At 36.9% G+C, this 27076-nt stretch overlaps 1 protein-coding gene across 4 annotated transcripts; it reads right to left on the bottom strand.

Annotated features, from left to right (window-relative positions):
- Window positions 1-24319: 24319 nt before the first annotated feature.
- On the bottom strand, window positions 24320-26748 carry LOC145009039 (actin-97). 4 transcript variants are annotated; one of them, XM_078967698.1, is made up of 5 exons: window positions 26595-26748; window positions 25808-25877; window positions 25348-25741; window positions 24663-25276; window positions 24320-24553 (listed from the first exon to the last, which is right to left on the bottom strand). In XM_078967698.1, the coding sequence occupies exons 2-5, from the start codon at window positions 25865-25867 to the stop codon at window positions 24488-24490; spliced, it is 1134 nt and encodes a 377-aa protein (XP_078823824.1). In that variant the 5' UTR covers window positions 25868-25877; window positions 26595-26748; the 3' UTR covers window positions 24320-24487. The 4 variants fall into 4 exon arrangements, with proteins under 4 accessions (XP_078823824.1, XP_078823825.1, XP_078823827.1 ...); XM_078967699.1 differs by lacking the exon at window positions 26595-26748 and adding an exon at window positions 26504-26565; XM_078967701.1 differs by lacking the exon at window positions 26595-26748 and adding an exon at window positions 26031-26144.
- Between the last annotated feature and the right edge of the window lie 328 nt (window positions 26749-27076).

Genomic DNA, 27076 nt, shown 5'->3' on the forward strand with positions numbered 1-27076 from the left:
AATTCCAGTCCCTTAAGTTTAATTAATCTCTTTTAGCCATAAACTTAATTCTTATTAATTCTTGACTAATATTAATTAAACAATATGATTTCTCCTTTAATATATTATTCTCATAATATATTAATAAATCATAATTAATCCTCTGTCTCCATAATTCATCCTATCAAGTTTCTTTGGTGAAGGCAACCCAAAAGGACCATGCACCATCGGGTCAAGTACATACCAAAATAGTTATGGACTTAGACACTAATCCAACATAGATCACAGTAGTAGCAATCTAATTCATCGCATGAGCAAATTTCAAACTTTGAGGATGAAATCATTATAAAGTTGAGATTATATATAGTATTTTTTATAAAAAAAAATGATCGTATATGTCATATGTATACATCATAGTAATCTACAAATCATAATGCAAAGGAAACCATTTCGTAGTCACAGTTGGAATTCATAGATGACTATTTGACATGACAAGTCAATATAATAACCTGGAAATCATAGTCCAAATGATAATCAATTTGTATTCAAAGATGGAAATGACTACACATAGATGAATGTTTGACATGATAAGTCACTGTAGGACATAAAGATTCCACTAGAATGGCCAAGTCCTTTTTAAATCCTTTTTTTAAATATAAATATATGTTTAATCTATATGAAATGAACACCCATGTTCAGAAATGTCGTCCAATGTAACTAATTCTTTGAATGCAGTAGTTGCTTCTAATTCTCCACAACCATGGATAACAAACTAGGTGTTGGTCGTAACACGATGTTGGATTAGCGTTCAGGAGGGTGTAATGCCACTGACTCCCCCGCATTGTCTGGTAGGTGATAAATGGTCCCGCATAACAACTTTGTTTAACCATGAGATAGGAGAAGGACAACATTGGCTACAATCAAATGTTGTCAGTAAATGGATGGATGTAAAGGGAGAAGTCATATTGTTCAATCGATGGTACCATATAATTACATTAAAAATACCAAAACTTAATATGCAGACGCCGAAGAGCTTTTGGAAATTATTAAAGATTTTTACATTTTGGAGCATGAAGGCAGTGATTTCGAGTATGAGGTCATTTGGAATCTCATTAAAAACAATCATTATTTCATGTAGACGGCTCTTTTATTATGCAAATTTCATATTTAAATGTTTTATGTGTAATGCTTCATGGAATTGTTATTTGTAAGGTTTTATGATTAATGTTTCATGAAATAAATTAGAAAATAACCCAACTTTTTTTATAAATAATATAAAATAGATGAGGTACATCTAATTCAGACGAAATACATATAAATAATCTAATACAAACCTACTAGAAAGAGATAGATATTAAATAGAAAAGACATATTTCAAAATATTCCAAGGGACTTCATACTGGAATTCCTACCCATCACTTATTGATTAGTATTCCTCTTTAGTGGCTTCCAAGATGACCTCCTCAGTAACATTTAAATGGGCGTCGTCAATTTTGATATAACGATAGTTGAATAATGGAATTTATGTTTTCATTTCATAGCATTTTGCTGTGATATCTAGGTTGTCATGATGGTTTTCTGCAGTTGCTTGAGTTTCAACAGTGAAGATATAGGTTAAACGAGTCCAAAACATTGGATCATTCAACTTGATAGTCTCGTACACATGAATATTTACGTGACTTAGAACCAAGTACTACTCAGCGGTGCTTGGTTTGGAAGTCATTTTGAGTGAAATAAAGAGAGTAAATTTTTAGAAGTAATATATGAACAACTGATATATCTTTAATTGAAATCATTTTTACACTGAAAGTAAATTTATAGAGGCTACGTGACAACGACAAACGACACATTTTTAATGTCCATCCAAAGCACATAAGTGTCTACACAAAATCGCAGTCAAATTTTATAATATGTTTGCAATCCATAGTCCAACTTAATTGAAGAAGGCAGTATACTTATTGACAACATAAGAGATGATTGTTTGAGTTGACAAGTCATTGCACTGACTGACAGCACATGACACAACTGATGGGTTTTGGTCATAAGACATCCTATGTGCTCATACAAACCCTAATGCTTGGATCTAGGTTTCTCTATTGTACATGCATTGAATCCAAGACTATAAACCCTAATCTAGCATACAAGTAATCATATTAATATGTAATTAGGTTTAAGATCATACCTTGATTGTTATGTAGCAATAACAATCCCAATTCCTCCTTGTATTGACTTTGGAAGGCTTAGAGTCACAAGTGTCACTCCTCTAATGGCTTACAAACACCATAAGCAAGAGGATGAAGAGGAGAGAGGTTGGAGGCTGCCAAAACCGTGTGTAAACCCTTACAAGAAACTTAGCCACGTTTTTGAGCCTTAAGGGTTCTTTATATAGTTGGGCTATTAGGGTTATCTAACAAGGAAACCCTAATTTGGATGCTTAAGCCCTAAGCAACCCATAGACTCCTTTTAATCAAGCCCTTGGACGATTTCCTTATGGGCTTCCCCATAGAATTCGTCCAACCCTTGATACAAGGCAATCCATGGCCCAAATTGCAATTATCCTATAATTACAATTCCAGTCCCTTAAGTTTAATTAATCTCTTTTAGTCACAAAACTAATTACCAATTAATTATTGACTAATATTAATTAAACAATATGATTTCTCCTTTAATATATTATTCCCATAATATATTAATAAATCATATTTAATCCTTACTCTCCATAATTCATCCTATCAAGTTGCTTTGGTGAAGGCAACCCAAAAGGACCATGCACCATCGGGTCAAGTACATACCAAAATAGTTATGGACTTAGACACTAATCCAACAGTCTCCCACTTGGATAAGTCTAACAACTATTCTGCGTATGACTTCAGATCCTGATCTGCAATCGTAGCTTTCCAAAGCCGTTGTCAACTCTGATCATATCAGATACGCGTGTCCTTAGATAAGGGATCATATATTCCTCCATTCTAGATATCGTATGAGATATGATCTCTAATCATTCTCTTTGTACTACTTCTCGATTTCTGATTTATGGCGACATACTAATTGAACAAATCAAATTAGCCCTAGCCCGGCCGAGCATTTACGTATGTCATCACTAAACCATCGAGGGGCCCAAAGATATCGCTTTTATCCTACTTTGGATAAGAGGAACGGATAAACTTTGATACAATGCTCGCTTGCACTCACTCACCGAATTACACACAACAATATGTTTTATAACACCAAGTTACTGGTGCGTTTACATATTATCAATGTGCAACCGATTCGCAAGATACAACTCACACATCTCGGTTTCAAGAATATAAGATGTTATCGTCTCACTAATCACTCGAGATAGTGATCCAAGTGAGCGTGGGTTTAATCCAATGCTCAAATCATATTCATAAGCACTCATGAACGTTGCAGCAAACATTTGCTTATGTCTAATACTCTTCTAGACAATCCACACATCAATTCACGACAGTCTTCATTCATATCTACTTCCAACATATGAACGACTGTGACCCGTTTGAATAATTCGATTATTCTTAATAAACTCAATTATTCTGGAAATCAAAACATGCAAAGTGAAACACAAGAATAATACTAATCCCATATGGCCTCAAACCTTTGAGTATAAACAAAACACGTTTTATATATCACCATATCGATTACTCATTATTTGTCGTTTCGGGTAATCAACTTTAGACTTGAATTATTACACTTGTCCCATGCTCCTAGCATGCACACAATGTTTACCTATGGTTCTTACTTTTGTGAAATAGACAAATTGAACATGTTTCCAATCATTCTCATTTTACAACTCCAAATCCATTTTCTTAAGTGTAAGAATATCAAATTCTCGCTACTTATAGAATATGCTAGATTCTAACACTTTATGCAACGATCCTTTCGTAATGTCACTGCACCAAGGTCACAAAGACTATTACCAATGATATTACAAAGTCCTCTATCGGAGATTGTTACAAGACAATTCCTTAGATATGATGTCTCTCTCTCAAAGTACATTCCTTTGAACATCCTTTTGCATAAAAGTTTCTAATCTAGACATAGATTTTCAATATTTAATTCCCAATATAGATACATTTCCATATTTTCCATATGACAACTTATTTTTAATAGAATCTTATCTATTCCTAATAATGTCGATATGGTCCATCCAATATGGAAACATTTCCATAATTTCCAATACTATACTTCCAACTACTCACAAGCGACCAATCCTCGTCGAATTTTGGATTGTCCTTTGATAGTTGTTTAATTATTTTAGTCAAAACCGATTCTAGTCCCTTTTCCTTCTCAATGCGCTAGACATTTGGAAAATTTTAGAATGGTCATAACATTAAAGCATTTGCAATCGATCCTATACCGGAAGCGTATGGGACACGACGCATAATGTTTTATTTGCTATGTTCTCAAAATTCGAATTGTGAAGAGGAATGCCGTAATCATAATCGAAATTTTAAGAACACACTATGTACCCTTGACTAAATTTATTAACATTCCACAACCTAATCCTTTAGATTTGAAATGAAGCATAATATTCTCTCCCTTAATTATAGCAAAACAACTTTTCAACTCTTATAACTTTGCAAAGTATGGCTCTTGTTTTCTATAATTAATATTGCCAACTATGCAATACGTGCCTTAATAATCATACAATCATAACATTTATGCTCCCACTATCATGATGATTATTATAAAACATAACACTTATGCTCCCACTAGCTTCGACATGTATTCATAAACATCTTAACTTTCAGAAAAACAATACTTATTGAATTTCTTAAGTTCATGTTTCTAATACTTAGTGCTTTGATAATCTTTTATCAAGGCTTCTTGAACTTGTACACCTTTGCCTTTGATAGTTGATATGTGTGTCTAAACAATTAAGACTAATTGCCAAACTTCACAATTCAAATTATGGAAAGGGATACCGTAACCATGATTGAATTCGAGAATGCAATTTTACAATCACTATCTTTTAAAATCTTTCTTAGTGAAAGCATTTCCTCACAATCATTTTCATGAAGGAGGAAATCTTATGACACTTAGATTTAAACGGTGTATGTGTTCCTATCCATGTGAATTTGTTAAAACTAAAGTTTATGACAAATTCAAACTCATATGGATCGAACTTCCTTAATCTTGATTTCTTGCCTTATGGTAGCACAGCTGCCCACCACGTCTTCCAAGTAGTTAAGCAGCTCACCTTTTCCTATCAATGTACTTTCCATTGATCAAGGTCCTTGTCTTTTATGCATTCAAATGAGAACTCATAGGACTCACATGCATAATTAACTCGATTGGATTGGCACAAAAACAAAATAATGTCTTCACGATAGGTTGTAAACCTCAACTCATGTGCTAGTGATGATCAATAAGGTTTATTTGATTTGTTCTTGAAACCTTTCAAGACCATTAAGACTCCCACTGACTCCTTGACATATAAGATTCTCTTGTCAATAAACATTTGTTGACAACCAAATATTCAAGAGTTAGTGTAGCTTTTATCAAAACACTTCATAAATTGGTCTTAGTTGGTCTCTGTCTTATCCACGACATCACAACTTTCCACAATTGATGAATGTTATAAACCTTCTTAATACTATTCACTCAATGTCACAATCTTGACTTTAAGACTTGTTTTGGAACGAAGTATGATTGACTTCTTGATTTGACCATTTCTTCAATCTTTGATTCCTCTTCTTGGACATACAATTGTACCAAGACTCACTTAGAGGATCAATTGAGATATGGTTCTTAATCATTAAGACCTATCATAAAACTACTCTCCCTTCTTCTTAGAATGGAGAAACTCTTATCTTTCTTCCTACTTGATTCTTCTTATTCGTTTTGCTATTGATCTAAACCCTTTAATCAATTCAAAATTACACTCAATATTGTAAGTGTAATCATATTTACTAAGCCTTTAGTAAATCATGACGAATATCTTTGTTACTCTTATTGTGAACTTGATCAACACACAACTTTGTGTACTCGATCTCCTAGTCCTTCACTTGACACTTTGTCAATGAGTTAGTCTAATTTCCAAATATGAAATTTCTCATTCATCGTACAACCAAGTTGCGTGATTCCAAGTTTCTGTCCAATTGAAACTTGGGCGATGAGAAACTCTCCCTATTTGGTAAATTCTTGACATTTCCATAACTAAGAATCATATCCATTCGTTGTAGAAATATGCAAACATCAATTTTCATAACGATTTCATTGCAAGGAAGTAAACAAATAAATAAATAAGTCAAACAAAATTTATTTTATTTATAAAAGCAGCGGAAAAACATTTGTCCTTACAATGCAAAATCTATTGAAAACTATGTAAAAGAAAATTTCTAACAACTCTATCATAACTATCTAAGCTCAAAATCCAATCTTCAAGTCCATGCGATCAAGATCCATCTCTTGTGATTAGATTCATCTTGCTCTCTTATCAAGCTTCCTTTCTTTTCACCGATCCTTCAAAACATTCAAATGCAATCTTATCACATCATGTTATAAGAATCAATGAATAGGAACTTAATGGAGTTAGATAGTGGATTCTTACCTAAAGCGTAGTCATACTTTTGACTCTCCCATCTCTTAGATCTCTTAGGTAAATAGGACAACTTCGTCTCCAATGCCCCTTCTCTTGGTAATAAAAGCAAATTGACTCCTTTGGAACAACACATGGAACTACTTCAGACATCGCCTTTCTCTTATGATCAAACTTTTCGATCATTGCATGTCTTTCATTGCCATCATCTATATCCATAGAGGTCTTGAAGGCAGATTCACCATTCAACTTTGCTTTTCTATAGTTCCAAACCATTGCTGATTCAGCAGCAATAAGCATATAGGTGAGATCTATAAGGGTCACGTCGCGGTTCATCATATAGTACTCTCTTACGAACTCACTATATGAGTTAGGAAGTGACTGAAGAACTCAATCAACAGGCATCTCTTCACCGACAACGGGTCCCAACATTCTTAACCTATCAATGTGTGACTTCATCCCTAGGACGTGTGCACACACGGACTTTCCTTCTTTGCGTTTACTTGCCAAAAGGGCTTGAGTGATATTGAACCTTTCAATTTTACAATCTTGTGGGTTAGGGAGAATAATTGGAGGAGGAGGAGGAAGTGAAGCATGATTTCTTGTTCCTCGATCGAATGGTGGAATATCATCTTCATGTGGAATGCTTGTTCCACGGGACTTGAGAAGACCATAGTTGTCGAACTTTGACATCGGGAGAAAAACCGAATTCAAGTTAGTTGATTGATTTAGTCCTTGGTAAATCACCCAAATGAAATTCCAAGGCTAGGACCCAACACAATATCCTACAACTCGGGAGAGGGATGCCGTAACCCAAATTGCAGAACATTTGAAGGTAAGTGAATGACGATTCACTAATTTCCACCATGAAAAACGAAAAAGAAATTTAAGTTTTAAATCTATGAAAACTCCTAGATCCTTAGAGATTCATTGAACATTTCAATGGCATGTTTAAATCTCGATATGCCCCTCTTGTTTGTGACTGGGATGCCGAGGATCACAAAGCGGGTGTGAATAACCATGCAAACTACATGGTGCCCTCACATGTTACAATCACCTATTCGATGTGCCGGTAAACCACACACGCTCCACCGAACTATGACAAACATTGAGTCACCCTTTGCAACCTTTGCTTAGAACCATTTAGTGTGCCGGTAAACCACACACGCTCCACTAATGTCTTCGCAAGGGCACAAAGTGTAATTTCATGGAATTGCATCAATTCACTTTTGCCTAAGTAACTAAGATTAGGAATTTAAAAAACAATTAGTTACTTGGTATTTCATTATACTTATAATGGAAGGTTTTGTCCTATCCTACCCGTTCGGCTAACGACCCTCCACTAGTCAAGAGTGTGGTGGGTAAGAGTGGATACCCATTCAATCGCCATTTTATAGGCAATTTCCTTAAACACCCCTTATAGACCAGCTTCGTGAATGAGGCCTACTAACGGTAAGACTGACTTTTAGTTATACATATATATAATGTTAGACCTTTAGTGTTATATATAGTATAGGGTGTATTTTATACTTTTAAAATACTATATGGTTAACTTTAACAATTACACTTTTAATTCAATTAAAAGGTTAACCTAAACTTTTATGGATTTATTAAATCTCTTTTAATTATATACCTTAATTAATTAATAAAATCATAAGGGTGTGATTTGAACTTTTTCAAAACAATACAAGAGTTTTAGAATTTAACATTTCTAATTAACCTTTTAATCAACTTTAAATTCCAAAACTTGAGGGCAAGTTTTGAAACATTTCAAAACATTAGGGTTTTAACTATTTAAATTTCAAAACAACAAAACTTTTGGGGTTCAAATTTAAACTATAAAACCTAAAGGGATTAATTTGAAACTATTCCAAACTTTGTCAAGAATATTCTAGATCACATAATTCAAATAAGGCAATTAACTATAATTGGTGGTTATCTAATTAGATCTAGTTCAAATTCTTGCAAGATAATGATCAAATAATTTCCATAACTTAACATATATCAAATAAGGTAACAATTATCTAATTAGATGACCAAAATCTTTTATTTTGACAAGGATAATCATAAGGGATTAACAAAATTCGAATTTTATTAAGTTTAAACAATTATGGTAATTATCCTAAGTCATAATAGGTAAAAATCCCAAAAATCCGCCTGTCTGACGAGTTGACTCGTCGAATCAGTCTTGGACTCGTCGAGTCTGCATGGACTCGGCGAGTTCAGCCATGGACTCGGCGAGTCCAGCCTCCAGAATCCAAAAAATCGAATTTTCCAGTTATATTAAGCATCAATACAATAGAAACCAATCTAGGCTCTGATACCACTGATGGGTTTTGGTCATAAGACATCCTATGTGCTCATACAAACCCTAATGCTTGGATCTAGGTTTCTCTATTGTACATGCATTGAATCCAAGACTATAAACCCTAATCTAGCATACAAGTAATCATATTAATATGTAATTAGGTTTAAGATCATACCTTGATTGTTATGTAGCAATAACAATCCCAATTCCTCCTTGTATTGACTTTGGAAGGCTTAGAGTCACAAGTGTCACTCCTCTAATGGCTTACAAACACCATAAGCAAGAGGATGAAGAGGAGAGAGGTTGGAGGCTGCCAAAACCGTGTGTAAACCCTTACAAGAAACTTAGCCACGTTTTTGAGCCTTAAGGGTTCTTTATATAGTTGGGCTATTAGGGTTATCTAACAAGGAAACCCTAATTTGGATGCTTAAGCCCTAAGCAACCCATAGACTCCTTTTAATCAAGCCCTTGGACGATTTCCTTATGGGCTTCCCCATAGAATTCGTCCAACCCTTGATACAAGGCAATCCATGGCCCAAATTGCAATTATCCTATAATTACAATTCCAGTCCCTTAAGTTTAATTAATCTCTTTTAGTCACAAAACTAATTACCAATTAATTATTGACTAATATTAATTAAACAATATGATTTCTCCTTTAATATATTATTCCCATAATATATTAATAAATCATATTTAATCCTTACTCTCCATAATTCATCCTATCAAGTTGCTTTGGTGAAGGCAACCCAAAAGGACCATGCACCATCGGGTCAAGTACATACCAAAATAGTTATGGACTTAGACACTAATCCAACAACAACAACTTAACTTAACAACACAACTATGACTAACATAGGGCAGCTATAAGTAATTGTTCTTCGACATATTAATTCTATCACCTTATAATTGTAACTTTCAAATATGGACCCACATATACCACTCATATGGCGCACCCAAGAGGCGGTCGCTTTGGTTCATGTTTGGATTGTAACTCTAAAGGAGGATTTTCCACCATGTCCGCCACAAGTTCGCAATGAATCATTTTGGTCTCGTGTCTATCATTTGTTTCACCATCAAATGGGTCATACTCAATATCGAATAACAAGAGATGTCATATCCAAGTTAGTGGATTTGAAATTGTAACATTCTGATTGAAATTAAGTAAATAAATAACCCTAAACCCCAAGATGTAAATTTGTATTTATATATTATATTATTTTAGTCCAAAATCCATAATATTTTAGCAGGGTGTTGGTTCCAAGAGTTAAATATCATAATTTTTTAATATTGGGGGTTAAATGTAATTTTTGTAGTGATTTTGTAAATATTTCAGAAGGCAGAGGGTGTTTGGTAAGTTTGGGAGTTAATCTGAAAAAGATCGTGTGGAGAGGGACTAAACATGGAAAAAATGAATAAATTTTAGGAAGAAGGCACGGGATTAAACTGGCACTCCTTCACTCTCGTTTGGAGAATACAAACCCTAACCCTATCCTACTTCTCCAACCGCCACTGTTCTTTTGGAGCTTTCTCAGTTGCCGCCGACAGTGCCGAGTCCAACCGCCACCACCACAACAACCCTGTTGATGGAGACATCGTGAACAACCGAGAGAACCAACAACAGTCGAAGGTTTCACTGTAGATGTTGATGTGTGAGTCGTGAGCAACCGGAAGCTCTCGGTAAGCTAACCACAACCCCAACTCTCATTTCCTTTGTTCTTCTTTGTGGGTGTGGTGTCGTGGACGGCGTTGCTGCCGCTGTCAGCCTCAGTCGTCATTTTTGTGGACTCCGGTGTCTTCAGCCGACTAGTTGGGGCCGAGAGTTGTGGATTCGTATCGTTTTTACATATGTGTGCTGTCGTTGCTAGTTGTATGTGTCGTGTGTGTGTGATGGTGTAACGACCCAAAAATCAAGGGTAAAATTTTTATCTTTAATATAAATAAAAACATCAATACCATTTATTTCAAACATTTCAAATCATTATTAAGTAAAACATTTATCAGAGTTCATTCCAAAATCATTCATTGCGGAAATCGCACTGCGATCAATCCGAGCTCATCTTTCCCAAACCGATGATACCTGAAACCAAAACTGTAAATTGTAAGCACAAAGCTTAGTGAGTCCCCCAGAGCATACCCCACACACAATCCACATAACACATATCACATTAGCTATACAAGCTATCTCTATCACATATCACATATCATATTAGCTATACAAGCTATCTCTATCACAGATCGCATATCAATTAGCTATAAAGATATCTCTACCACACACCACATATCAATTAGCTATAAAAGCTACCTCTACCACATAATACAAATCAATTACCTATAAAAGCTACCTCTACAACATATCACATATCAATTAGTTATAAATCTATCTCTACCATTAGCCACAAAGGTTATCTCTACCCTTAGCCATAAAGGCTACCTCTACCATTAGCCGTAATGGCTATCTCTACCATTAGCCCCAAAGGCTATCTCTACCGTTAGCCACAAAGGCTATCTCTCCCATTATTTGTAAAAGTTATCTCTACCACGTATCACTACATAAATATACTACACACCTCTACACAACAAGTATACCAACTATCATAAAATGGGCCGACCTTGGTGCCTTAGACCCATTGGTATGGTGAGAAGACTCACCTCGCACTGCAGAAGCTTCCCACATTAATTCCTTAGCTACTGCCCCGCCAGCTTCCCGAGGTGTCACTACCAAACAATATACCTAATTAGAAATTTGGTCCCATACCATAATCCTTAATCCATGCTTGTGGTAAAATAACCATTCTACCCCTGGCCCAGTATGATCAAAGACTAAAGCCCAATCCTAAAACAAAAGCCCAACACTCTAATGTCCATAAAACCATCAACGGCCCAAAAGATCTAACTTTTGATGGCCCAATAAATCCCAAAGACCCAAAGTCCATTGCTTGGTCCAACCCGAGGCCCAAAACACACGAATTCCAACACTGATAAGTACGATGGGCGTACTCATCTGTACGCTAAGCATACTGGCTGAATGGAGTGTACGCTGCACGTACCTGCACGTACGCCCAATGTACTCCTCTGTTAAGCCACCTTTCCATTAAGTGATTAATACTCTACTTCAGAAGCTATAATTACAGATCTAAGTCCTCTTCAACATCTTAAACCATAAATTTGCTTACTTGATGGCTTTTCATGACCCACATAAGCTCAAACTCCAAAAATGATAATCTACTTCCATGGAAATGGTGTCAAATCAAGTATGAACCCATTAAGACCTCCAAGATGGAAACTTTCTGCCTTAGGGATTCATTTAACAGTGAGAGTGGCAACTCAAAGCCTAAGAATCGGATTTCAACCATAAAGATCCATCCTTGGGACCAAAATGAACTAAAACTCACAATGGTAGATCTAAGAGATGAACGAACAAGATCAAAGCTTTATACTTTCATCAAGCTGAGAATGAGTTCTAAATGCCATATCCACAAGCTCCTCATTGATTCCCATCTTTGCAACAAGTTCCAACTTCTTGAAATGCACCAAAAACCACCCAAAATGCACCCACAAAGCTCACACCATTCTTGGATGAAGCTACCACTCGAAATTAGGGTTTAAGTCTCTGATAATGAAATGGAGGCGCACCCTCTCGGACCTAAGGTGCTTTAAATAGTGAGTCAACGCTAAAAAATTAGTGGTTTGGAGATCTTGGACGTACGTTGGGCATACATATTTAGCACTCGCGATTCCTTATCCAACACTACGCCGGGCGTACTTACCTGGCTGACACCTTGCATGAATGGGCTGAAATGCAAAATTTTCCATTCAGGGACCAATTCTGCCAACAACTTAAAAGTAGTATAACTCCTTCGTTCTAAGTCCATTTCCGACGAACTTTATATTCACTAAAGATGCCATGAAGCCCTACGCTCCTAGCTACACCCAAGCCTTAAAATTTTTCGAATAAAACCCGAGACCCATAAAATACAGAATCATCAGATTACGCTTATACATTTGGCCTCCGAAGACACAATCGAACACTTTCAAAACCGGGTGTTACAACCCTCCCCCACTTAAGTTAGATTTCGTCCTTGAAATCATGCCTTACCATTCCTCACGCCAAGTAAATAAGGCCTCATGGACACAACCCCGAGCATCCCATAGCCTTTCCAAGGCAGCCGAAACCAACCCTCGTAGGGTTCTAGAACCCGAAGATGAACAAATTCCTTGCAATATGATCTCAACTGCTTCATCCGAAATCAGAAGTTCGAGATAGTTTGTCTCGCTGACTGACTGCCCACATTGAATCATCATTGAACTGATTTCACAAGAAACCAACTTAGATAGAATACTTCACACTTGTAATACCTTGAGGCTTCCTTAAGAACAAAATCACCGATCAACTGCGACTACCGAATAACAAGCAATTCCACACACAGAACCTTACGTGGTATACAACTATAAACGTTAAGGGGCCAAAGTGCTCTGAACTAAAAGTGTACTTTTGAAAATCTAAATATTTTATAAGAAGTATACATGCATATATACTTACTAGAAACAATATCACAATTAGAACAAAATAAAAAGTATTTGGATGTTGGACACTCTAGTTAAACCTGGATCGTTATGTAATCATAGCTGGAATAAATATAGCCTGACTAACTATATTTATTTAAGACATGAACATCATGTGTTTGGGAGTGACTATGGTGTTGCAACAAGCTTAAAACTTACCAAATCTATTCAAAAAGAGAACAAAAGATCAGAACACACAACTTAAATTACTATAGGAGTATTTTATCCAGAGACGAACTCATTGTAGAGATTCATTCTAAGTGTTGCTACTTATTTCTATCTAGCGATAGTTTACTTGTAATGGTAGATTTCCTTCGTATATCGCTTAGTAGAACACTTTATCTATCAAGTTGAGATATATCTTGTTCCATATCACTTGAATCTGAATTTTAGGGAACTTACCATCCTCTTCTCCTTGATTATTTTAGAGTAAAATGCCTCTGAAGAAGAGACCCAACAGGAAGAACAGCAATTCCCCGATAGATCTATTGTCGCCACCTCTTCAGTACGACCCAACTGTTTTTCAAGCAGTAGTGACAGCCGTTGTGGCTGCCGTTATATCCTAAATCAACGCCAACAGTACAAGTGGGGTTGTAATGGTACCCATATATCCAATCTCAGTGACAGTCATGGTCACACAAGGGAGTGAATGTACAAAGATTTTATAAACTCCAAGCCACGGTCTTTTGATGGCACTGGAGGTGTCATTGCCATAACCCGATGGTTTGAGAAGACAGAATCAATCTTTGAGATGTGTGCTTGCCCCGAATCCATCAAGGTGAAGTTTGCAGCGTACACCTTCACCGATAGAGCACTAACTTGGTGGAATGGCCAAGTCAAATCCCTAACTATTCTGGTGGCTAATGCCATGAGTTGGGAGGATCTGAAAGAACTGATGCTCGCTAAGTACTGCCCACGGGGCGAGATGCAGAACCTGGAGCAGGAGCTCTGGAGTCTAAAGATGAAAGGCTCCGATATTGCTGCATACACTGAGATGTTTAGTGATCTTGCTCTTCTCTGCTCGGGGATGGTCACCCCAGAGAGCAAGAAAGTAGAAAGATTTATATGGGGATTGACACCCCCAACTTAGGGGAATGTGCTGGCGGCCAACCCGTTGATGTTTAATAATGCCAAACGTTTAGCGCAGACTTTGATTGATCATGATGATCGCCAGGATCCCATGCCAGCCACCCAAAAACCACCCAAGGAGAGCGGTATGAAGAAAAAGTTTTGGAAAAAATGCATGGCCAAACCTTCATAGGAGCCCTCCAAGAAGCAACAAATAGTGGCGGTTCATGCTGCTACCACCCCTGTTGCTACCCTTGCAACTCAATCAGGGCCTAGGTTGGGTGCTTATGCAGCGAGGAAAAGTTATTGCTTATGCCTCAAGATAGCTGAAGGCACATGAAGTCAATTATGCAACTCACGACCAGGAGTTGGGAGTAGTGGTCTTTGCATTAAAGATATGGAGATATTATCTCTACGGAACCAAGTGTGCTGTGTTCATCGACCAGAAGAGCCTACATCACATTTTTTATCAGAAGGAGTTGAACATGAGGCAACGACGATGGGTAGAGCTACTAAATGATTATGAGTGTGAAATACACTATCATCCCAGTAAGGCCAATATGGTAGCGTGTAACACCTGATTCCCGGTATGTATGTAATTCAAGGTTTATTGTATTTGTTATGAGACTCGACGAGTTGATGGCCCAACTCGTCGAGTAGAGTCGTGACCGAGGGGGAGCTTAAGTGGCCTAATCGACGAGTCAGAAGCCTGACTCGGTGAGTGGGTACTGTTTGAGTGAAACCCCAAATCTAAGGGTTTGCACCCTATTTAAACAACTTATCCCAACCTCGTTTGTCCCTATCACTCCCATAAGACAGTATATCGAAACCCTAGCCTTTTTTGTGTGCTCTAAGGCTATTTTGGTGTATTTTGGTGGGTTGTGAAGCTTGAGAAAAGGAAAGGAGCTTAGGAGTGCAAGTTATGGCTTAAAGATCCAGGAGATTTGTTCCATTTCGATTTCATTCAAGGTAAAAATCTCTTGTATTGGTCTTCTATGTGATTATTCATCTTTGGAGTTTGGATTTTGAGGGCTTTCTAAGTCATTTTCAGATTATGGACGGATTGAATGGGGCTTGACTTCATATCCGGGCCTTAGAAGGGGTATCATGGCATAAAGATGCCAAGTTTATGGCCATGAGAACCCCATGCCTCTTGTAGATCACTTCTTATGGATTTTTGAGCCAAAAACCCCTTGCATGTGCATCAAGTTCGGGACTTTGCGTGTAAAATGGGCACTAGGAGGCCAAATCTATGGTTTTGGTGTGTTAAGACCCCTTTAGATCGACTGTATGGTGATTGTCAAGAGTGAACTCACCGATTCATTCTTGGGACTCGATGAGTCAGAGCGTAATAACCATCAAATCCTTCTGTCGAAGGACCAGATGAGAGCAAGGAAGGCACCTTAGTTGTTCAAGCTCATTAGAGGGCCTGGGAGTCATGGGACTCGACGAGTGCTTGGAGCAGGCTCGGTGAGTCCAAGGGAATCTCCTACGGACTCGATGAGTTGTTCATACAACTCAGCGAGTCGTAGAGTGGGCGTGTTCATAAGAGGGAGGTGGGCTCGATGAGTGTAAGGTTAACTCGGCAAGTCAGATGAAGTTGGCCCTGAGGGTAAGATCGAAGAAGAACCCATCGAGTTCTTGCTAGAATCGACGAGTGGATACGGGTATTTGCATCGAGTTGAGGGGTATGGACTCGACGAGTTGGTAGACCAACTCGACGAGTCAGGTCAACTGGAAGTTGACTTTGACCAATGTTAGCTTTGACTAGATGGGTATGACCCCGGTTGAGGTTGCATACTCAAATGAATAAGTTTGAAATATTGTCGTATCGGGATCGAGGGGTCGTGGGTAGTCAACTTGTAAGCCGAAGATAGTTCAGACATTGTACGACATCGAGGTGAGTTACATTCCAGTAGGGGTGGGTCTAAGGCCACAATACCGACCCATCATCAGGAGTACTTTGTGGATAAATGTCTCTATGATAATTATCTTGGTATGTTTATGTGATAAGGTCATGAGATATGCCTACATGATATGCAATGTGTATGTTAGTGGTAGTAGTAAGGAATAGTTCTTCCCTGACATCAGTCGTTAGGATCAAAGGGTAGGTCAGTACCCCAGATATGCCTGACTATATGATTATATCTTGATATTTTATGATAGCAGTAGGGGTGAAACAGTCCTCGGTTACCGGTTGAAAGATACCGATGGCAGGTACCGCTTGAAAGATACCGATGGCGGGTACCGCTTGAAAGATACCGATGGCGGGTACCGGTTGAAAGATACCAATGGCAGATACCGGTTGAAAGATACCAATGGTAGTTATCGGTTGAAAGATACCGATGATATGATATTGTATGTGGTATGATGGGGGAACTCATTAAGCTTTGTGCTTACAATTTTGGTTTTGGTTTCAGGTACCACTTCGTCGAAGGGGAAGGAGTCGGCGGTGTAGCAGCGCATCACACACACATGATTTCCGCATTGGATTTATGGGATTGTGCTATGATTTTCATTACTTTTGATGTCATGGTTTGAGACACAACATTATGATTTTGTAATGTGATACTTTATTGACAATGTTATGGTAAAATGTTTTATAAATTATTAATTCAAAAATGAAATTTTTGGTCTCGAAATTTGGGATGTTACATAGCGGATGCCCTCAGCCAGAAAGAGTACCCAGGCCGCAGAGTGAAGGCATTGAAAATGACAATCCATTCCCATCTGTCCGTCCAAATCAGAGAGGCTCAACTGGAAGCCTTGAAACCAAAGAACATGTCGGATGAAGCTTAGAGGGGAATGGAAAATAACTTAGAGATCAATGGAGACGGAGTCTACTATTTTATGAACCGGATCTGGACCCCAAAGTTCGGTGTCTACAGGGAGGTTGTAATGTGCGAAGCTCACAAGACTTGATACTCCATTTACCCAGGTTCAGATAAGATGTATCTGGATCTCAAAAAGCTCTATTGGTAGCCAAACATGAAAGCAGAGATTGCTACCTTTGTAGGCAAGTGTCTGACATGCGCCAAGGTGAATGTGGAATATCAAAAGCTCTCAGGTCTACTTCAACAACCAAAAATACCTGAGTGGAATTGGAAAAGAATTGCGATGGACTTCATCACCAATTTGCCCAAGACTCTGAGTGGATATGACATTATTTGGGTAATCGTCGATAGATTGACTAAGTCCGCCCATTTCCTGCCAATCAAAGAAACATTGAAGATGGAGAGACTGACCCGGGACCTACATCCAAGAGATAGTTCGACTGCATGGTGTGCATGTGTCCATTATCTCTAATTGGGATAGCAGATTAACATCGAGATTTTAGCAGTCACTGCAGAAGGCTCTTGGAACTGAGGTGGACATGAGCATAACTTACCATCCATAAACCAACGGGCATAGTGAGAGGATCATTCAGAAATTGGAAGACATGTTGAGTGCATGTGTTATAGACTTTGGAAATTTGTGTGACACCGATTTACCCCCATTTGAGTTCTCCTACAACAACAACTACCATACAACTATCAAGGCTGTGCCATTTGAATCCCTATATGGTCATAAGTGTAGATTCCCCATATGCTGGGCTGAAGTAGGTAACATACAGCTAGCTAAGGGACAAGTCCCTGACAACACTCTCATTGGCCCGGAAATCATTCAAGAAACCACCGAAAAGATCGTTCAAATCCGAGATCGACTAAAAGCCTCCAGAGATAGACAAAAGAGCTACACCGACAGAAGACGAAAACCGTTGGACTTCCAGGTTGGTGACCGCGTTTTGTTGAAGGTCTCACCCTGGAAGGGAGTGATATGCTTTGGAAAGCATGGAAAGCTAAATATGAGATACATTGGACCATTTGAGATCCTCGCTAGTATCGATCCCGTAGCTTATAAACTCTGATTACCCTAAGAGCTTAGCAACATTCATCCCATCTTCCACATGTCGAACCTTAAAAAGTTTCTATCCGACGAAACCCTAGTTATCCCTCTTGAGGAAATCGAGATCAACGAGAACCATAACTTCGTGAAAGAACCAATCGAAATCATGGATCGGGAAGTCAAACGAACGAAACAAAGTCGCATACTGATAGTAAAAGTCCGTTGGAATGCCAAGCGGGGACCTGAATTCACTTGGGAGCAAGAAGATCAAATACAACAGAAGTACCCACATCTTTTTCCGAGTCCATGATTGTATTCTATGTTAGAATTTCGAGATGAAATTCCCTCTATCAGGGGGGGGATGATGTAACAACTCGAACCTTTTTCCATTAGTGATAATCAAATTCCGTTAAATAAAATTTTGAATTTTATTTGTTCCGTTAAATTCTTGTGGGTTAGAAAATCATTTAAATTATATAAATATAATTTATATAAGTGTCGGAACCAAAAACACGCGAAAAATTGGGTTTTCTTTCAAAAATCAGCAAAAATCTCATCAGCCTTGTGTTTTTGGCCGCAAACTCCCCTCTGGCCACAAACCTATTTACGGCTAAGAACCCAATTCCGACTGTAAACCCAACCGATATAAGGGTTTTTCCCGGAGAGATTCTTCATTTTTTTTTTATCTTTTTCACCCAAAAACTCTCTCAAATCTCTCCCAAGAACCTCCCAAGTACATTCATATCATCAAGATCAAACCTTCAAATCTTCAAGTTTTTCACCAAAAGCACCAAGAAAAGCCTTCAAATCTTCAAAGACCGAAAACCGTTCATAGCTGGAAACAGTTCACGGCCGCAAGCAGTTCCAAGCCGAAAACCTGTTCATGGCCGTAAACCCGAGATCCCAGCCGAAATCAACCTTGGACCGTGAATCTTGGCTGAAAACCCGCTTTTCTCAATTCAAACAAGTCTCGGTAACATTCTTAAACCACAAGCAAGTGTTTTCCAACACTATAATTAATGGTTTTGCTAATAAAAATACAATTATGTGTTTATTATCGTTAGGAAATTGTTAATATCGCGTGTTGCAACTCAAGGGTCATATTTCCGATATTGTTGTCGACCACATGCACATATTCAGCAGTGAGTTCATACCCCTACGCTTTTACTACTTTTAACGTTTTCAGGGGGGAATACAATCCAAGCACAAATAATTTTTGTGAACTTATACAAAGGATTTCAACAGAATTAAAACTTATACAAATGATTCAAGCAAGATATCACTACATTTTATAAAATATTTAGGTATTTTTATCCCTTTTGTAACACGATAAGCATAAAGGAAGTTTTCAACTTACAACCATAATTGCATAGTTTTTTAGAATATTACATGAACCGAGTACATGACATACATGCAAACTATACCAGGTATAGTTTGGGATTTCAATACACAGTTTTACGAATTCAGAGCTTATGCATTAATAGACATATAAACTATGGTAGATTTAGTTTATGGCATACATTACCACTTTCTGAATACAAGAGTACAACATTAAATAATTATTTAAGTATAATTATTATTACTCTGCAAAGTATACATACGGTTTCAAGTACAAGAGAACGATACATTACTACATATAAACTACTTAATACAGGTTTGTGAGGCACTACTTCAATTGTACCCTTCGAGATGTGGGATAAAATCCTACCACTGTATAACCAGAGGCTTCTGGAGGGAGAGCGTGAGATTTGTGAATAGATCTATTCGGGATTGAAAATCCCACATGTAAACTGCTAGCTACAGTTAGGCAGGCATGCCTGGAGTGACAAATATCATACCGTTCCGACGCCTGAAGAACATCGCAGAGGTCACTAGTCATATCAAGCATGGTTATACCAAAATCACAACAGTATAACTAACATTTGTTTACGGGATTTCATTCTTCATTAGTTTTATTTTAATTAATAGTACTACTATACACTACACTAGAGGATTCCAAGGGACACAATACATGGTTTTATTTTAATTAATAAAACTACTATACATACTGGTGGTAACCACGGTTTTCATACAGAACATACTATACATACTGGTGGTAGTAACTGTAAGGTGGTGGCTGCTGCCATGAACTGTCGTTGACCACCACCGCCTGAGGTGGCAATGGGTGGTGCTCGACTTATTAATTGCTAATTAACCTAAAAAATTAACCATTAGACCTAATTGGCATGTGTTTGGGTTGGAAACCCTTATTAGGGTTTAGAAAACCCTAATCTTAGAGACTTTTGTGTGGGACTTGTCGGGACCCGCATTTTGGACTGTTGTATTGGAGTTATGGATTATGTCCGACCACATTGTATGATTGACCTAGTGGAGTGGTGAGCTTAATGGATTAAGTCCTTAATGGGTGAAGTGTTCTTACTTAACCCTAATCGTTATTTTATGTGAAACCCTAATTGGGTTTGGGCTTCAAGTTGGGCCTTTCTTTGGGGATTTGGTGATTGGGTTATCGATGGGCCATCTAAGAACAAGTGTATGGAATTGGGAAAAAATTGGATGGGCCTTAGGGTAAGGCCCATGTAAGGGCTTTGGGCCTAATTTAGAAAATTAGGCTATAGTTGGGCCTTGGTTGATTATTTGGATTTTGGGCCTTCGAGTGTGAGTTTAGGCCTTGGTCTTGGACCAAGCTAGGTTAGGGATAAAGTAGTATTTTTACCCTATGTCTGGATTTATGGTTATGCATTGGAACCCAAGTATTAATTTAGTGTTGTTTTGATATTGACAGTTCAAGGATTTGACAGCCAGCAACTAGAGTTTTATCCACGAGACTTCAGTAGTGCGAGGTGAGTTTCCTTATTGGGTTTAGCGGGTCGAAGGCACCAATATCGGCCCACATTTATGCTATGTTAGTATGCTAGTTGTCTTCGTGACTCTTGCATGTGTATGTGTTTATATGCTTTCTGGGCTAAGGTTCGATGATCGGGCGGGGCCCGATGATTCTTTACATGCTATGTATATATGTTGCATGTGTATATGTTTATTCTATATATGTTATGCGAGTGTGGGCGGGGACCATATCTCATTATTATCTGAGTGTGGGCGGGGCCCATTATTTGAGTGTGGGCGGGGCCCGTATCTCACCGTTATTCGAGTGTGGACAAGGCTCATATCTCACTGTTATCCAAGTGTGGATGGGGCATGTATCTCATTATTGCAAGATATGTATGGTATGTGGTATCTTGTGGAACACTAAGCTTTGTGCTTACAGTTTTCAATTTATGTTTCAGGTACTTCGATTTTTAAATGGAAGAGCTTGGGTTGACTGCATGGCACACACACTTATACCTTTTCTTTTTCCTTTTTACTAGAGACTGGGGAAGTTTTTTTGTCGATGCAACTTTGTCCACACCTCCATAGGGATGCCAAAAAATCTCGTGGGACCCTGATCCCATGGGGGCCCCGTCCCACATGGGGGCATTTATTGAAAATAATCGGTGGTCGGGGCGGGTGCGGGGATAAGGTTAATCCCCGTTTTAATTTCGGGGACGGAGGCGGGAGTTGGTAGTCCCGTCGTTAATAAATTATATAAATTAACATATATTAATTATATAAATATAATAAATAATAAAATGATTTTTACAAATAGAAATTCAATAAAAAAACATGTTTTTAAGTTGTTTGTAACATGTAAAACTATGTTATAAATATCTATTTGTTACTCAAAAAATAGTTTCTTTTAGCCTAAACAAGAGCTTCTTTTAGCCCAAATAAGGTAGCTCAAAATCAATCGGGGGCCGGGAGCAGAAGGTGAATTCGGGGGCGGGGGCGGGGGATGCAATCCCCGTCCCGTTTTCCCTTGTTGACATCCCTACACATCCATCATCCCATGATACCCATCAAAGATGCATGTTACGATGAAGCTAGGGTCTTCCTATGTGTAATGTTGGAAATGAAAATATATTACAAACCATACCTGGTACGGGCATTTCCTGCAACATGGATTAACCTACAGACTTCAAAATCATGTCCTTGGGATGAACTAGCCCCCATATCTTAATCCTCTTTAATCGATTCCAAAACTAGGTTCATGTGTATCTGGATTTGTGTGTATATTCTAAACCACCAAACTCTCTTTATTTCTTTTCCTAGCTCCAGTTAATCCTAATTTGTGTCTTTGTTAGAACATGATAACGGAGAAAAAAATCGATGTCGGAGAAAAAAATCGATGTTCAGATTCTATATTTGGATTCGATGGTAGATAAAGAAAAATTTTAAGAGGAATTCGTGAAGAGGCCATCGAAAACCTAAAAACCATATAAGCTGTGGTGGATTCAAAACCAAAATCAGATCCTTGAGTCAAAGGGTGATGACTTGGCTCTAATCTATTAGAATGTATCGATAAGGTTTATCTGGGTTTGTTTTAGTCTAGGCTTGATTTTGGAGTTGCAGAACTTAAAAAACCCAAATCAAGAAAAGGGTGTGTTCTTTTTAAGAATAAGAGGTACATGAGAGAGAGAGAGAGAGGGGGGGAGAGAGAGAGAGAGAGACCCTTCGCATATTAAATTTCATTTTTTATTTAAAAAAAAATTAAGAGAACCTCACAAATGGTCAATGAGGTAGTGAAATAATGCAAATACACTTTAGTTAACGAACAAATATTGAAGGAGTGAGCCATAAGAACTAAACATTAAGTTTTTTAAAGTTAGGGTCGAAACTTCATATTTTAACATTTTTGAATTTGTCTTATATTTATATTTTTGCATGTCAAATTCTCTTTAATAAATGAAGTGTGTGTTTATATATATATATATATATATATATATATATATATATATATATATATATATATATATATATATATATATATATATATATATATATTAGCAGGTGTCATACTCTCATTTAAATTGTCAAATATCATTTTATGAATTTTTTTTCCAGAATGATCTAGCTATTTGGACTATTTTTATACTCTTAAAGGATCCTCTAATAATTGCTCTAACTTTTCACCTAAAATAAACTAATCACTACAAAAGCTGGACCCTATTAATTACTCTAACTTTTTATATTCTTAATGGACCCTCATGATTATTTTATATTTTACTTTAAACAAAATCAATCATTATATATTAAAAGGGTTTAATATAAAGATTTGTTTATAGAAAAAAAAAAATATTTTTATAAAAAGGTATTAAAATAAAAACATATTTATTTTTTTCAAATCTATAAAATAAAATATTTTAAATAAAAATTTATAATTATTTATTCTGTTTTTAAATGAAAGGGAAGAATTGAGATTTTTGGTGTCTGTAGATTTTTATTTCAGTGTATATGCTTGCGTAAATATTTAAAACAATGGTCGCTATAAATATATGTAATGTAACTATATTTTCTATTAATAATACTTATTTTTCATTTAAATATTTAATATCGTTTTATTTTTATTACTTGGTTTATAAAAATATTAAAATATATAAAAAACGTTGACATGTTGTATTATTATTTGATTATAAAAGAATAAAATATATAATAAATAAAAAGTTAATAATAATTAAATGATAGGTACGAGTTTAAAAAAAATAGTTTTTAGTAATCATACAAGCTATTGATATTATAAATATATAGAAATTTATATATAAAAAAATCATTAATAAGAGGTCCCCTAAGAAAATCTAGGATCCAATATAATATTTTAATATAATAATGTAAAAATAAATTGATATTAATATCATTAATAAATTTGTTTTTTAATTTTAAAATTTAAAAAGTTAAAGTTCTTTAATTTCTTTTTTTATTTAAATTTAAGAAATAAAATATAATTTTATTATAATAATTTATTATTTTTTATATTTTCTTATAAAACGGATGATAGAGAGCAACAAGTACTTCAATTCTAAAACAATATCCAAATCAAAGAATCATGGAACGAGTAAAATACATCAATAGTCTTTTCGATCTCAACCAAATTTCACAAAAATCATATATGTATGTAATCATATATCGAAAAAGAAAAGGCGAGTAGAAAAAATATATAAAAATGTTGTGAACTTGAAAACAGCAACGACATCTCTCTCTCTTTCTTCTTTTTTTTTTTTTTTTTTTTTTTTTTTTTTTTTTTTTTTTAATCAGAAGCATTTCCTATGCACAATCGATGGACCAGACTCATCATATTCCGCCTTCGCTATCCACATCTGCAATCATACACAAAAAAAAAAACATTCCCTTAGTAACTCTTTACAAATTAAGTAAAAAAAAAATAATTTTTTTTTTGTTATCGACAGAAAGGAAAAAAGATGGAACCTGCTGGAAAGTGCTGAGGGATGCAAGAATGGAGCCTCCGATCCAGACACTGTACTTCCTTTCCGGAGGGGCGACGACCTTGATCTTCATGCTGCTCGGGGCTAAAGCGGTAATTTCCTTGCTCATCCTATCAGCAATACCAGGGAACATAGTCGTACCACCACTAAGAACAATGTTTCCGTACAGATCCTTCCTGATATCCACATCGCACTTCATGATGGAATTGTAAGTAGTTTCATGAATACCAGCAGCTTCCATTCCGATCATCGAAGGCTGGAACAGAACCTCCGGGCACCGGAAACGCTCAGCTCCGATCGTGATCACCTGCCCGTCGGGCAGCTCGTAGCTCTTCTCCACGGCGGAGCTTGTCTTGGAAGTCTCCAGCTCTTGCTCGTAGTCTAGCGCGATGTAGGCGAGCTTCTCCTTCATGTCTCGAACGATTTCACGTTCTGCTGATGTCGTGAAAGAGTAGCCGCGTTCGGTTAAGATCTTCATTAGGGCGTCGGTAAGGTCACGTCCGGCGAGGTCAAGACGGAGGATGGCGTGTGGAAGAGCGTAACCTTCGTAGATCGGAACAGTATGACTCACACCATCGCCGGAATCCAAGACGATACCTGTAAGAAGAAATAATTTTAAATAAAACTGCAGAAAAAAGATGATCGGAAAACAGGGGGGGAATACTTACCGGTTGTACGACCACTAGCATAGAGAGAAAGGACAGCTTGAATTGCGACGTACATAGCAGGAGTATTGAATGTTTCAAACATGATTTGTGTCATTTTCTCACGATTAGCTTTAGGGTTCAATGGTGCTTCGGTAAGGAGAACGGGATGTTCTTCAGGAGCAACACGGAGCTCGTTGTAGAAAGTGTGATGCCAGATTTTCTCCATGTCATCCCAATTGCTAACGATACCATGTTCAATTGGGTATTTTAGGGTCAAAATACCTCTTTTGGATTGAGCTTCGTCTCCGACGTACGCATCTTTTTGGCCCATTCCGACCATCACACCAGTGTGACGGGGACGACCGACGATACTTGGGAACACAGCTCGTGGTGCATCATCTCCGGCGAACCCTGCCTGCAAATTCAATTGTTTATGTTTATGTTTATGGATTTGAAGAATTAAGAAATTTGTGATCATTACCTTGACCATTCCAGTTCCATTATCGCAGACTAGTGGTTGAATATCCTCACCGTCCGCCATGTTATGCTACCTAAACAACAAAATGTATACGTGTAAACAAATCCTTCAATCTCCATAACCAGATGTCGAGAAGAATATTAGGTATTCGATCCAACCAGGGCGGGAGTATTGATTTAGACCATTGGCGAGCTAATAAGAATGTAACAAATTAACTATGTGGTACCTCAATAGAATCAGATGCAATAGCATATATTAAAGAATGAGAAGATTTCGCTCATTAACATCAGTTTGTTGCATCATTAATTCATTATCATACCATTCTACAAACAATTGTTTCAATCAATATTTCTCCGATCAGAAAAATGGTTAACTACATGATAGAGGATTTACGACATTGACATGATTGAAAGAACTGTACGTGGATTCATATAACGAATTTCACTTTATGTTTAACGGTTTCAGATCGTCAACAGTTTAAGTCAGATCAGAACAGGAATGAAGAAAATGCAATTCGCACAAAATTAGGTTCCATAGTCATTTCAATCAACATCAATGAAGCAAAAGCAAAAAAATCCGCAATAATCACACAAAAGAACGAAGAAAACGCACTTCACATTATACATCAAAAAGATAGATATGATACATGCATATAATCAATTTAAATAAGAGTGACGCTAAAATTGTTAGAAGTTTTACCAAGAAAAAGAACAGAATAGGGATCGAAATGTAGCAGAAGGTGAACGTGTGAAGTAAAAATGGATTAATGAAGAAAAGGAATGAATCATACCTGAGGGAAACCTAGAAAAATGGCTTGATATGAGGGGGGAGATGAGAGAGATGGATGGAATTGCGGAATGAAATATTCAACAGAACCCGAAATCGAATCGAAACGATGGAGGGATTATAACATGAAACCGATTGGATGTGGATCGTTGGATGGGTTTCATCTTGTAAACATGGGTACCACTAATTTCTCTTCATATTTTAAATAAAACACAAAATTAGCTTATATATCTCTATTTTCAATCAAATATTGTTTGGTTGCCTTGTTTATAAATTATTTTAAATTTAAATTTAAATTTTAAATAATAAACATTCAAACACCCTGTGTATAAAACCGTATTGATTAAAGCTTGTGAAGATTGAGATTTTATGTAAGATTGTTTTATATGTTGTAGATGTTTTCTAGAGTCTATAGTCTATATTCGATAAATTTAATTAGTTCAAAATAAAATATAATAAAAAAAAAATAGTAACAATCTTATGATA

Source organism: Lactuca saligna, chromosome 8, assembly GCF_052625555.1.
Source record: "Lactuca saligna cultivar CGN05327 chromosome 8, ASM5262555v1, whole genome shotgun sequence".
In the NCBI taxonomy this organism is placed as follows: Eukaryota; Viridiplantae; Streptophyta; class Magnoliopsida; order Asterales; family Asteraceae; genus Lactuca; species Lactuca saligna.